Here is a 13,704-nt window from a genome sequence, read left to right as displayed (position 1 = left end):
CTGTGGGCTGGGACTGAGGGGCGCCGGCAGAGCTGGAGGAGGCAGGGTTGGTATCCCAGGGTATATTTCCTCTGTTCCCCAGAGAGGAGGACATATGTCCCTGCTCTGCGGGGAGGAATAGTCAGAAGCATTCGTTTCACTCGCTGCTCCTCTTGTGTCTGTAGATCTCCTGCCTCTCCCAGGCACCGTGATGACCTTGTTCGATGGCTCCTTCCCCTTCTACCCCAACACCAGGACGCCTTTCCCCTTTAACACGACCTCGGTGGTGATCATCTCCGTGTTCCTCACCGTGTTGGCCACGTTCATTCTCATCCTGCCTGGAATCCGGGGCAAAGGGGTAAGGGCAGGGGTTCATTCGGTGACGGGGGTGGGGGATGCACAGCTCCCCATGCTAGGCTAAAAGCAAGGGGGAGTTCTCTCCTTTCCTCCTGGCTGGTGAACTCAGAGCTCCCCCGCTGGGTACGTGGCACAGACTGATAGGCCATGATGGCACAGAACAGCTGACACTGTCTCTGGATGGGTGAACTCCCCTGGGGGCAGAGGCTATTGAACTCGTGTGCTGGGGAGGCGCTCTGGGGGCTGCGGGGGGCATGAGTGGCCATCTGGCCACTAGAATAACCCACTAAAGTGCTGAGGAGGCAGAGAGCCCTCCCCTCCCCCAAGGAGAGACAGAGACACACTCAGTGTGTATGAGACCCCAGGGGGACACATCACTCCCCCAGTAACCGAGTCGCTAGTCACCATCCAGGGAACTAGAGGGGCTATTGCAGCAACTTTGACTAGGGGAAATGCCTCTGGGCACTTCTCCTAATGAAAAGCACCATGGAAGGGGCTAGCCTGGCCAAGGACACTGGGCCAGAAGCCTGCTTTCTTGGACTCTTTAATGTCTGAGGTGTTATCTAGAGGTGGGCCTGGAGCCTGGACCTGCTCCGAGTTCCATATCTGGCCCCATCTCGTGGAGGTCTGGACCAACTGCCAGACTTGTGAGGAACACTCAAGTCCAGATCCAAGGCTTTCAGCACTTGCCCAGCTCTAGCCTTGGGGGTATCTGTCCCACCATCCCACAGCTGATGTGTTAAACCCACCCACGCAACCCCAGAGAAACAAGGAGAACTTCAGTGAAGAGAGCCACACGTCACATGCCGCAACACTCCATGTCCTATCAGTTAATCTCCACACCTCCCGAAGGAATGCACTGGCCTCGTAGCAAAGGAAACCCCACCCAACACACCCGTGCCTCCGTCTCCAAGCCAAACCCTCACTGTGACCTCAGACTGTCCCCAACACTGGGGTAAAATACAATAGCCCTGGTCACGTGTGCTTACATTAGACCTGATTGACCAACAGGTTTCCCGTCCAGTGTCAGATTCCAATATTGTGACATACATTTTCTTTCGGAATTGGGACAAAATGTTGCAGTGTTTAAACTTCTAGTGAATTGAAAAGTTCAGGAAAAGTTCCATTTGGGAACATGGAAACAGAACACTGCTACCTCATTTTCAGTCCGCTGAAAGGTTTCACCTTCCCTAGGTCAAAACATTTCAGAATGCTCCTTTGGCCTGTGCAACCGCAGTGCCTCAGGGGGTTGTAGGTCTGTGGCCTTCCGCCCCCACTTTCTCCTAGAGGCACCACTCCACAGCTGGACTCCATTTCCCATGATGCACAGCAGTCTTTCCCTGTGAGGGAGCTACCGCAGTGACTCGTGGGAGTTGCAGTTTCCTGTCCCATCTCAGTTTGTTTCAGACTCTACCACTCCCACTGCAGTGCCCTGGGGGCTCAGGAGTAGGGTGACCTGAAGTCCCGATATTATCAGGACCATCCCGATATTAAGGACTTTGTCTTATATATGCAACTATGCCCCCCCCACCCCCAAAAATGTGTCCGGATTTTTCAGACTTGTTATCTGGTCACCCTACTCAGGAGGGGGGGCAGGTTCCAAAACATTGCGATTTGTTTCGGGTTGAGGTTTCTAACTGAACTTGTTTGTTTCGATTTTCCCATCGGAAAATCCCTCTGAAATCGATCTTTTCCTGCAGAAAGTGGTAATTTCAATGAAGCCCTGTTTTCTGAAGGAAAAATGTTTTAATCAGAAATTTCTGGCCAGCCCTGGCCTACAGGAACCAGGAAGTGAACAGAACTTCTCTGGTTCTGCCATTGGCCTCTCTTGAGTTCACAGCCTGGAGAGGGGAGTGTGGCTGGCTCCTGATCTGTCCTGTCCTCCCTACAGAGGATCTTCTGGCTCCTGAGAGTGGTCACCAGCCTCTTCATTGGAGCAGTGATTCTCAGTGAGTACATGCTGCCACGATCCGGGTTCCCCGTAGTCATCTGCCCCTTCAGGCAGGGAGGCTGGAACAAAGCGGGAAATAGCAAGAAGCCCTCCCCAGTAGAGAGGTGAGGAAGAGCAAAGGTTGATGAAGATCAAGGAAGGGGGGTGTTCCACTGAATACTCCGTGGGGAAAGAAGACGACTCGATCCCTTTTTTGACTAACATTCCGAGGCGCTGGCTCCAGCAGTGCAGTTAGCGAGCAGAGGAGTGGCTGGCCCCTGGTAGGATAATTTATTTGCAACAAGTCATTCAAGCAGCTCTCCTCTGGGGGTCATCTCCAGGCACTGACAGAACACAAAGCCCACTGCTGCCGGACATCTGCTGGGGGCCCTTAGTCACGAATGCGTCTGCATCACAAACACTAGCACCTCAGCAGAACCCTCTGTTGCGCCTAGTCAGAGAGGCCTGGGCTGATAGGTGTGCCAAGAATTGCCACCACCTCCTGACCGCAGCCTTTCTAGGGCAGGGTTGTGGGGCGAGGGTGGGGAAGGGTGCGTGGGGGGGGGGGGGGGGTGGTCTAGGGATACCAAGGGAATTGCAGTCCCTCGGGCTATTGATCCAGCCCTTTCCCCTTGGGCTCAGTGAGCTCCCTTTCAGGCATGCAGGGCTGCAGTGCCCTGGTGTCCCAGCAGCACGGTGCCATCCGCCTGGCAGCATCGGGGAAAGGGCAGCTCTCAGAGACGAGACCGCTGACATTCAGTGAGTGGAGATGCTGGAGCCAGAGGCGCCGACTCCATGGGTGCTCCAGGGCTCAAGCACCCATAGAAAAAATAGGGGGTGCTCAGCACCTACCAGCCACAGCTGTTTGGTGGGGCCACCGATTAGCTGTTCAGCAGCTGGTGGGAGGTGCTCAGGGAGTGGTGGGGGACCTTGGGGTAAGGAGTGGAGTGGGAGCGGGAAGAGACGAAGCAAGGGCAGGAAGAGGTGGAGACAGGATGGGGCCTCCGGGGAGGGGGCGGAGTGGGGGCGGGGCCTCGGTGCAGAGCAGGGGTGGAGCACTCACTGGGAAAAATAAAAGTCAGTGCCTGTGCTGGGACGGATGCACAGGATTCAATCATACTTGCGCAGAGGTTGTGAGCAGTGACCAGGCCACCGCCAGCGCTGGGTGCTGGACATCTCAAAGTAAATAAACCCTTCGGGGCTGGCTGCCAGCGCTTGCCCCCTGCATGTGACCGACAGGCTCCTTTGCCCTGCGCTGCAGAACGGGTTATTCACACAGGGGCCAGAAAGTGAAATCCCTCCCAAAGGTGAGCTGAGGTCGTGCATTTGTCATTCAGGCTTCCCAGCAATGCTCTGGGGCTCAAGGGCACCAAAGAGGCCAGCTGGCTTTTGCTCATGTTCACCCGAAGCCCCATCCCCACAAAACCAGTGCCCCATGCAGACAAGCCTCCCCCCAAATTCCACTGCCCCTACAAGCAGCCCAGCTCCCCCCATGCCCATACAGAGCCCAGTGCCCTCCCCCAGCCTAGCTACCCCCGGCCTGCTCTGTGTTGAGGGGATGGGGGACCAAGTGCCTTTGCCCCGAGTGAAGTTGCCTCCCTCACCAGGGGCCACCACTGATGGTGTGTCTTCCGCTGGGACGTGAGGCTCTGCATACTGGGGCTAGGACAGGCAGGACAGACTCATGGAGATCACACTGAGATGGGGCTGTGCTCTGACTGCCCCACGCAGACCCTGCTGTCATGCTGTGGAAGGTATCTAGTTGGTGTACGATCACCGCCGCCCGCCCACAGGGTCTACATGGCGCAGTTACAGGGCAGCCTTATGTTAGAGCGCTCTCGGTGCACACCCCTCTGATGTACAGGCGCTTGGCTGCTGCCATGGAGACAAGGAGTTTGTCACTCGCTCTTTGTGCACAGTCAATGGTTGGTTCAGTAGCACAGGGGCTATGTCTGATTACTGCCATCTTCACAGGTGTTAACTTCACCAGGGACTGGGAGATTGGCTGGGTGACGGCGAACACCTCCTACAAATCCTTCAGCCGTGCTGTGGTGAACGCAGACATTGGCCTGCATATCGGCTTGGCGGGGGTCAACATCACGCTAGTGGGTGAGTCCAGGTCTTTGAGTCAAGGGCGAGTAGGAGGGGGAGGCACTGGGGTCTTTCAGCTCCCCCGGGGCAGGTTGGCAGGACAGAGAGGAGGTAAGATCAGCAAAAGTACCCGGCCCTTGGGTGACTGAGCACTCTTCCCAGCTACTCTTCCTCATGTGCTCGGTCTCCTTGATCTGCTGCAGAACAGAAACACGTCTCTTTCCTGCAGGGAACCCAGTGAATCAGATCAACGAAACCATCAACTACAACGAACATTTTGCCTGGCACTTGGGAGCAGACTACGCCTGCATCTACGCGGACAGCCTGGCGAAGGGGCTGCCCAGCCCCATCCTGTATGTGGCAGAGAAGTTTAGCCGGCACAGCCCGTGTGGCGTGCACAGCCAGTACAGGATCTCCGGCCACTATACCTCTGTCATTCTGTGGTAAGGCCCAGCAAGACGCCGTGCCTTGGGAGAACCGTCCACGAGGGAAGGGGCTCCTCTCGGGTAGAAGGTCAAAGAACTTCAGTGGGTATTCACCCACTTCACCCTGACAAAGTGGGTATTCACCCACGAAAGCTATTGCTTCAATACGTCTGTTAGTCTATAAGGGTATGTCTACACTACGAGAGTAGTTCGATTTTAGTTAAATCGAATATGTGCAATCGATATTAGAAAGTCGAACGTGTGTGTCTACACTAAGGACAGTAATTCGACTTTGTCAGTCCACACTACCAGGGAAAGCGTCGACATTGGAAGCAGTGCACTGTGGGCAGCTATCCCACAGTTCCCGCAGTCCCCGCTGCCCAGTGGAATTCTGGGTCGAGCCCCCAATGGCTTCTGGGTAAAAAATTGTGGCGAGGGTGCTTTTGGGTAACTGTCGTCATCCGTCAGTCACTACCGCCCTGCCTCCCTCCCTGAAAGCGCCGGCGGGAAATCAGTTCGCGCACTTTTTGATCAGTGACAGCGCGGACGCCACAGCACTGCGATCATGGATCCCGCTGCGACCATCGCTGCAGTTGTGGCCGTTCTCAACGCCTCGCACCTTATCATACACCTTTCCCAGAGGCAGATGCAGAGAAATCAGGCGAGGAGGCTACGGCAGCGGAGTGAGGGCCTGAAGTCGGAGAGTAGCACAGAGCTGTCAGAAACCACGACACCCAGCGCCGAGGACATCACGTTTGCAATGGGGCATGTGGATTTTGTTGAACGGCGATTCTGGGCCCGGGAAACAAGCACGGACTGGTGGGACCGCATAGTGCTTCAGGTCTGGGATGAATCCCAGTGGCTGCGAAACTTTCGCATGCGGAAGGGGACTTTCCTGGAACTTTGTGAGTTGCTGTCCCCTGCCCTGAAGCGCAAGGACACCCGCATGCGAGCAGCCCTGACTGTCCAGAAGCGAGTGGCCATAGCCCTCTGGAAGCTTGCAACGCCGGACAGCTACCGGTCAGTCGCGAACCACTTTGGCGTGGGCAAATCTACCGTGGGGGTTGTTGTCATGCAAGTAGCCAAGGCAATCGTCAAGGTACTGCTGTCAAAGGTAGTGACCCTGGGAAACGCGCAGGCCATCATAGATGGCTTCGCTGCGATGGGATTCCCAAACTGCGGTGGGGCTATAGATGGGACTCACATCCCTATCCTGGGACCGGGCCACCAGGCCAGCCAGTACATCAATAGAAAGGGGTACTTTTCAATGGTGCTGCAAGCACTGGTGGACCATCGGGGACGGTTTACAAACATCTACGTCGGATGGCCGGGCAAGGTTCATGACGCTCGCGTGTTCAGGAACTCTGGTCTGTTTAGACGGCTGCAGGAAGGTATTTACTTCCCGGACCACAAGATAACTGTTGGGGATGTGGAGATGCCTACAGTGATCCTCGGGGACCCAGCCTACCCGCTAATGCCCTGGCTCATGAAGCCCTATACTGGCGCCCTGGACACAGAAAAAGAACTGTTCAACTACCGGCTGAGCAAGTGCAGAATGGTAGTGGAGTGTGCTTTTGGCCGTCTCAAGGGGAGATGGAGAAGCTTACTCACTCGCTGTGATCTCAGCGAAACCAATATCCCCATCGTTATTGCAGCTTGCTGTGTGCTCCACAATCTGTGTGAGAGCAAGGGGGAGACCTTTATGGCGGGGTGGGAGGTTGAGGCAAATAGCCTGGCTGCTGATTACGCCCAGCCAGACAGCCGGGCGATTAGAAGAGCCCAGCGGGACGCGCTGTGCATCCGGGAGGCTTTGAAAGCCAGTTTCAAGGCTGAGCAGGGTACCCATTGACTTTTAAGTTTGTGGACACAGAAGCTGAACTTGCCCCCGTTTCTTTACCCAGTTGCCGTCGACTATCCTCTCCAATTACATACCCCCTTCACCCCCTTCCCAAAAAATAAAATCTGTTCTGTTTTGTTCATGGACACCGTTGTCTTTATTACTGTTTTCACGGGAATGTTTTAAACCTGGGACGCAGACTGTGGCGGGGAGCGGGTTTAGGGTTGTGATGCAAATGATGCTTCTAAACTCCAGGAATGACAGGCTCCGCGATGGTGGACTGGTTGTTTCAACGGAGCCTGCCAGCCCTCCTGGCCGGGACTGCGTGTATGTGTCGGCTATGTGACTGTCTTGCAGGGGGAGGAGGGTTACAGATCCCCTGCTGCGCGGCTCTGTGATCCAGGGTAAGGACCGCTGCATAAGATCTGTAACTGCCCTCCCCCGCCACCAAGTCACAGAGCAACACCACCGCCCCCACCACACAGAACATGAAAACCACCTCCCAGACTGACCAGGATAACTAGTCACTGCACTGTATATGTGCCCTGCTGCTGCACCTGCCCCCTGCTAAAGGTGACTGTCCTGTCCAATGACCAAGGCCCTTCCCCCCCCTCCAGACAGACTCCCCTCCAAAAGAAGAGGATGGAAACAGAAATGAACAGAAACGTATTCTTTATTAACAACCGCACATGGAACGGGGGGGTGAAACTTGGACGGGGTCTTGTGTGAGGCGGGTAGGAAAGGACTTTTCAAATTTTGGGGAATGAGAGCCTTCTAGTGGTAGAGCAGTCCGCAGGGGTGGAGTGAAATTTTTCCCGGCCCCTTCCACCCCTCCGTGTTTGGACTTTGGGTGAGGGGGGTATGGGACTTGGTGGCGGGGCAGGGCAGTTACAGAGAGACTGCAGCGGGGCTCTCTCCTCCTGCCTCCGGTCCTGCAGAACATCCACAAGGCGGCGGAGCGTGTCCGTTTGCTCCCTCATTAGTCCAAGCAGCGTTTGAGTAGCCTGCCTGTCCTCCTGTCGCCACCTCTCCTCCCGTTCAATGTTTGCCCGGTGCATTTGGGACAAGTTCTCCCTCCACTGTGTCTGCTGGGCTGCCTGTGCTCGGGAGCATTCCATTAGTTCAGCAAACATGTCTTCCCGTGTCCTCTTCTTCCTCCTCCTAATGTGCGCTAGCCTCTGGGCAGATGTGGCTGTGGGAATTGGAAAAAGGGAGTGAATTCCTGAGACAGAGCAATGTATCTGTGAACAGAGAACATAGTCTTTCTCTGTGAACAAGACCATGCAGAGCACCTATCACACGCGCACTGAGGACAAGGTCGAATTTTCGGCCCTCGCCTACAGTGCCTGCGGTCTTGCTGTGGCGAGCTGAGGAGCAGGGCAGGACACCGGACTTTGTCTAGATGGCAAACATGGTAAGCCGTAGACTTGTGGCCGCTTAAAACTTTAAGAGTGGCACTGGCCTCCTTTCACATAGAAAGCAATGCGAGTCTCTGCTGGCAGCAATCCTGCAAGCATGAACTCTGGCCCTGTCCCAGCCCCTCGCGGCTGTAAACCGCGTGGCTGTAAACCGGCGGTTGCAGTTCTGTAAAGGGACGGGCAAGCAGTCCCAATACTAACTTTCCCCTACCTAATTCACAGCAGGGAGTCATGCCTGACATCACCCTCCTGAAGGTCTCCGAGAGCCAGAAGGAGAAGATGCTCCGGGACAGCCTGCAGAAACCGGGGCCATTTGCTGCACTGCTGTGCAAGGCCATGATCCCGGAGTACCTGCTGGCGTTGTGGCAGGGAAACGTGTCCTACCACGGGGGGCCTAATAAGCTGTCCCTGCCCAGGAACCTGCTGATGAGGCTTGAAAAACACCTGCAGGAGGTGTATGAGGAGTTCTCCCCGGAGGATGTCGCCTCGATCCCCGGTTACATTGACCAGTTCTTGGCTTAGGTGCCCTTGGAGGGACAAATGACTGCAGGGTTTTGGGCACTATAATCATGAAGCGGACATTGTGAGATTTTTTTAAAATGGTTCGGACTATATATTGAGGCGCCCAAAGACGGAGTAATCATGATACACTTTGCACTGATTCCCCTTTTGTTTGACTTTCCTGTTTACATGTTTTTAAGCACTTTACCCACTGTTAATATTTTCAATCTTCCTGTTTTGTTGCAAATAAATGTTTACATGTTTTAAAGCACTTTAGCTACTGTTAATATTTTAAATATGCCAGTTATGTTGTAAATAAATGTTTGGATATTTAAAACACTTACTGCTTGATCCTTCCCCTGAATCTGTGTCTGGGGTAACGGCTGGGGAGGGTTGGTAGGGGATCTCTGTCAGGGTGATGAAGAGCTCCTGGCTGTCGGGCAAATCAGCGTTGTAAGCGCTGTCTACTGCCTCGTCCTCCTCATCTCCTTCCTCCTCTTCCCCGTCCGCTGAGGAACCGGCCGCGGACAATATCCCATCCTCAGAGTCCACGGTCAGGGGTGGGGTAGTGGTGGCGGCCGCACCTAGGATGGAATGCAGTGCCTCGTAGAAACGGGATGTGTGAGGCTGGGATCCGGAGCGTCCGTTTGCCTCTTTGGTCTTCTGGTAGCCTTGTCTCAGCTCCTTGATTTTCACGCGGCACTGCGTTGCATCCCGGCTGTAGCCTCTCTCTGCCATGGCTTTAGAGATCTTCTCATAGATCTTTGCATTCCGTCTTTTGGAGCGCAGCTCGGAAAGCACGGACTCATCTCCCCACACAGCGATGAGATCCAAGACTTCCCGATCCGTCCATGCTGGGGCCCTCTTTCTATTGGATTGCACGGCCATCTCTGCTGGAGAGCTCTGCATCGTTGCCACTGCTGCCACTGCTGCTGAGCTCGCCACGGTGTCCAAACAGAAACTGCGCTTCAAACTGCCCAGACAGGAAAAGGAATTCAAATTTTCCCGGGGTGTGGCTGGTCAGAGCATCCGAGCTCGGACTGCTGTCCAGAGCGTCAACAGAGTGGTGCACTGTGGGATAGCTCCCGGAGCTATTACCGTCGATTTCCATCCACACCTAGCCTAATTCGATATGGCCATTTCGAATTTAGCGCTACTCCTCTCGTTGTGGAGGATTACAGAAATCGATTTAAGGAGGGCTCTATGTCGAACTAAATGGCTTCGTGGTGTGGACGGGTGCAGGGTTAATTCGATATAACGGCGCTAAATTCGACATAAAAGCCTAGTGTAGACCAGGCCTAAGGTGCCAAAGGACTCTTTGTCGCTTTTTAAAGAACTTCAGTAGCTTCCTGAGATGCACAGTGTGCGGCTCAATGTAGCATCATAACTGGACTGATTTCATTGGCCATAAACCATCCTTAGGAAATGACTGTCCAAGGCTTGAATAGCATCTGACAGGTTGCTCCACTGATGAGTGGTCTGCAGAGTTATCCAGATGCTCTTAACACTGAGCTAAGGTTTACTTAGCTGGGCTCATGACCTGCTGCAATGCCACCTCAGAAGCTAAGCAAGGCCAGTACTTGGGTGACAAGAACCCCTCCTAGATGCTCCAGAAATTGGTGGTTCTGTAGCTGGTACTCTTCCTTCTCAGTCAGTGACGATTCAGTGCATCACGTAGGGGATAGGTGGAGGTGCTGATCCTGGAGGAGACACAGCCAAGGCCCTGGCCACCCATGGTCAGTTATGGTCACATGGCATTTTTGCAGAACTAGGGATGTTAGGCCCCATCCCAGCCAAACCCCGCCTCTGGTAATTGCATTCTGCCTCCCAAAAGCCCTCCTGCAGCGTCAGTGGGGTACCATTTTCTTTGTCATTCCCTGGCCCAAACTGTAGGGTCTTGCTTTAGAATGGTGGGATTTGATTCAAGGTCATCTCCCAAGATGTGTTTCTCAATATCCGGAGCACCCTCTGGCAATGCCGCTGTGGGTGGCCTGGCATCACAGAGCAGGTGTGTCCCTTGATAATGCAGTCTGGCATGGGTAGTTAGGAAATTCTTCTGCATGCGCACGTGCTATGCAGGGCCGGCTCCAGCTTTTTTGCTGCCCCAAGCAGCGAAGAGAAAAAAAAAAAGCTACGATTGGCAGCACTTCGCTCTACCGCCGCTACTTCATTCTTCGGCGGCAATTCGGCGGCCGGTCCTTCTCTCTGAGAGGGACTGAGGGACCCGCCGCCGAATTGCCGCCGAAGCCCTGGATGTGCCGCCCCCTTCCATGGGCTGCCCCAAGCACCAGCTTGCTGCGCTGGTGCCTGGAGCCGGCCCTGATCCCATGGATTCCAGGGCCTCTCAGAGGGAGATGTTCCCCTAGTTGAGGAGTGGAGAGTCTGCATGTGTCCTGTGAGCACTGGGAGCCCTGCACTTGCACACTTGCACCCCCAGCCCAATCCTCACTGCACACTATCACCATGCCCAGTCCTCCCTGTTGCCGAGGAGAAGGTGGTTTCAAGGGCAAGTGTGTCCAACCGGGCTCCTCTAACAGAATCATCCCTGGAATTCAGTAGCATTACACGGGGCTGAGCTCAGCCTGAAGTGCCCCTCGGGCGAGGCGGGAGGTTGGGTTCAGTGCAGATGTCATGGGATCTGTGGGCCTGGCTCTCTGTAGCCCTTTATACCAGTGCAAAGGATGACGACCGCAGGGGCAGGTGACGAGGATGTTGCCCACTAGTGGTTGGAGAGAAGGTCTCGGGAGCAGCCCAAAGCAGGTCAGTGTAAAAGCGAGGGACGGCCTCTCCTTTCAATCCCACTGCTCTCTCACAGGTTGGCCTTCTGCACCTGGCTGATTTCCAACGTGCTGTTCTCCATGCCAGTCCTGCTGTACGGGAGCTACATGATCCTACTCACGGCAGCGCTGCTGATCTGCTCACTGCTCTTTTTCTCTGTTGCGAGGAACTCCCCGATGTGCACCATCCGGTTCAGTTCAGCCTCCTTGCAGACTGTCTACGGGGCATCCTTCTGGCTCACGCTAGCAACAGGTCAGTGGGCTGCTCCTTTGAGTGAACTAGGGTTCTCCTCTTCTTCAGTGCTGCTGTGTGACCTAGCAACACAGAGAAGGAGACAGGTGGGACCAAAGGCCACCAGCTCCCCCCATGCCGCACTTGGCCACAGGAAACTGATGGTGTGGGATGCTTCCACCTGATTCCACCAGGGAAAACTGGCTCAGAGCTCCAGGGGAACATTGCCCAGGGCTCTAAAAACCCCTTGAGAGAGTTCTTTCCAGACCCCAAATGCAGCATTACATCAGCCGTGAGGAAGGAGAGGGTCCTGGGCTGTGATTCTGGAGAGATGGATCAGAGCAACATTGCAGTTCAGGGGCCCCCTAGGGCCTTGGATTTGATTAAATGCCAAGTCAGACAAATTAGAGGTTCCTAATCAGACAGCAAATTTCTGTTTCTCTTTGGGGTGGGTAATCCCACTTACCTGAATCCCTCCCCACCGTTGGGATAACAGCAGTGCTTAATTTGTACCAAAAGACGTGCCAGGGCTCAAGTGGTTGGGTGCTGGAGCTCCAGTAATTTTGTTACTTTCATAATTGATGCGGCAAGCCCAGAGGTGCCAGAGCTGTGAACTGCCAAGCCCAGAAGTGCCGGGGCTCTGAACTGCCAAACCTAGAGGTACCGGGGACTCAACCCTGGCAAGCCCTGGCACAAGTTAAGCCCTGGATAACAGTGCAAGAGGAAAAGCATTGGAAATTCATGCCCATCATGGAAAGAGTTAGTATATTTTCAAAGAAGGCATTCATAGTACAGTATGAGCAAGTGACTACAAGGGTTGGCATACTCAACTCTGCTGATATTGGAGCAGTAAAGCTAGGACTGGTTTGATACATTTATTAAAGATCTGGAAAAAGAACTGAGCTGAGGATGGGCAAAATCGGAGAAGAGCGTGAGGAACTTTAGAAAGAGCTAACCAAGCTAGATGATTGGGGGGTATATAATGGCAGATGGCATACAGTGCTGTTGAATGTAATGTCATGCACATTGGAAACAGCAGTTTTAGCTATTCAGACTCACTAGTGGGTTCTAAATTATCTGTAACTACTGAGGAAAGGGGCAAGGCTCGCTGGAGACAGCTCAGTGATGTCCTGCTCAGTGTGCAACAGTAGCAGTGATCTGCAAAGCGAACAAGGTGTTAAGGTGCACAAGGAACAAGATGGATAATATGGAGGATATTGTGTTATATAAAGCGGTAGCAATCTGCATGGAACTTGGAGGGTGCAGCAAAGTTGCAGGAGGGAAGGGAATGGAAGAGGCACCAGGCCGTCGGTCAGTGTGCATATGGCTGGAATGCTAGATGCTGTTGCAGCAGCTCTGTAAATAGCTCTCTCCATAGAGAGGCGGTTTAGTTTTTCAAGCACAGAGTCCTGTCATGTTATGACCCCGCACATGAGACAGGGAGGCCTCCCCTGGGATACTATAGTCCATTCTGCTCACCCTGTCCCAAGTCATGGACTGCTTCGCACTGCACCATCAGAGCAGAGTGGCGCCAAAGCCTGTGTAGTTGGCCATGAGGCTCAGCCAAACACAGGGAGCCCTCTGGTGGCACAGAGGTAGTATAGTGCAGGAAAGATCCAGACATGCAGCCTGTAACTAGTCCCCCCATGTTGCGTTGCAGGGCTGCTGTGCTTCCTCCTGGGGCTGGGTGTGATCGTCCTGAATTCTGTGCAGCCTGAGAAGCTGAAGCTGGTCTTTAATCTGAGTGAGGAAGGGAGAGAGGAAGAGGAAGAGGAGGGGCCTGCCCAGCGACCCCCGAGAGACAAAGCAAGCTCCTTTGAGCAGGACACGCTCCTGGCGCCACTGAGCGAGCATTGCAAAGTGATGGTTACTGAGCTGTAGGGAATCCCTGCTGGGTGCCCGCCATTCCCCTGCCTGCCTGGCGGAGCTGAGCCAAGATGGGAAGGTTGGGGAGGTGCAGAACTGTGCTGGTAGCAGCCTGTGCCCGGGCTGGGTGAGGGAGTTCTCGTGGCCTGTCCACCGTTAACTGTCCCCCGCCGCTCAGCTCTGCACAGCCATGTGTAGGCATGTAGGCATGGTCCGAACAGGCCTGGGGCCCATCCAGCCTCAAGCTGCTCCCAGCGATGGCCAGCTCTTTCCCCTGAGTGGTTGTGCGTT

General features: G+C 54.5%; 1 protein-coding gene across 1 annotated transcript in view; it reads left to right on the top strand.

Annotated features, from left to right (window-relative positions):
* The window catches only part of LOC112116312 (dual oxidase maturation factor 1-like), a 16,049-nt gene extending 2,621 nt beyond the window's left edge, over positions 1-13,428 (top strand). The window contains exons 2-7 of the mRNA XM_024213740.1: positions 165-337; positions 2,228-2,285; positions 4,241-4,375; positions 4,587-4,800; positions 11,354-11,568; positions 13,208-13,428. Of these exons, the coding sequence (XP_024069508.1) occupies positions 191-337; positions 2,228-2,285; positions 4,241-4,375; positions 4,587-4,800; positions 11,354-11,568; positions 13,208-13,428 (990 nt within the window). The 5' untranslated portion in view covers positions 165-190. The remainder of the gene's footprint in view (positions 1-164; positions 338-2,227; positions 2,286-4,240; positions 4,376-4,586; positions 4,801-11,353; positions 11,569-13,207) is intronic.
* The last annotated feature ends 276 nt before the right edge of the window (positions 13,429-13,704 follow it).

The sequence above is a fragment of the Terrapene carolina genome, unplaced genomic scaffold (assembly GCF_002925995.2).
Source record: "Terrapene carolina triunguis isolate 2854851 unplaced genomic scaffold, T_m_triunguis-2.0 Scaffold67, whole genome shotgun sequence".
In the NCBI taxonomy this organism is placed as follows: domain Eukaryota; kingdom Metazoa; phylum Chordata; order Testudines; family Emydidae; genus Terrapene; species Terrapene triunguis.
This window is presented reverse-complemented; position numbering and strand designations above follow the sequence as displayed.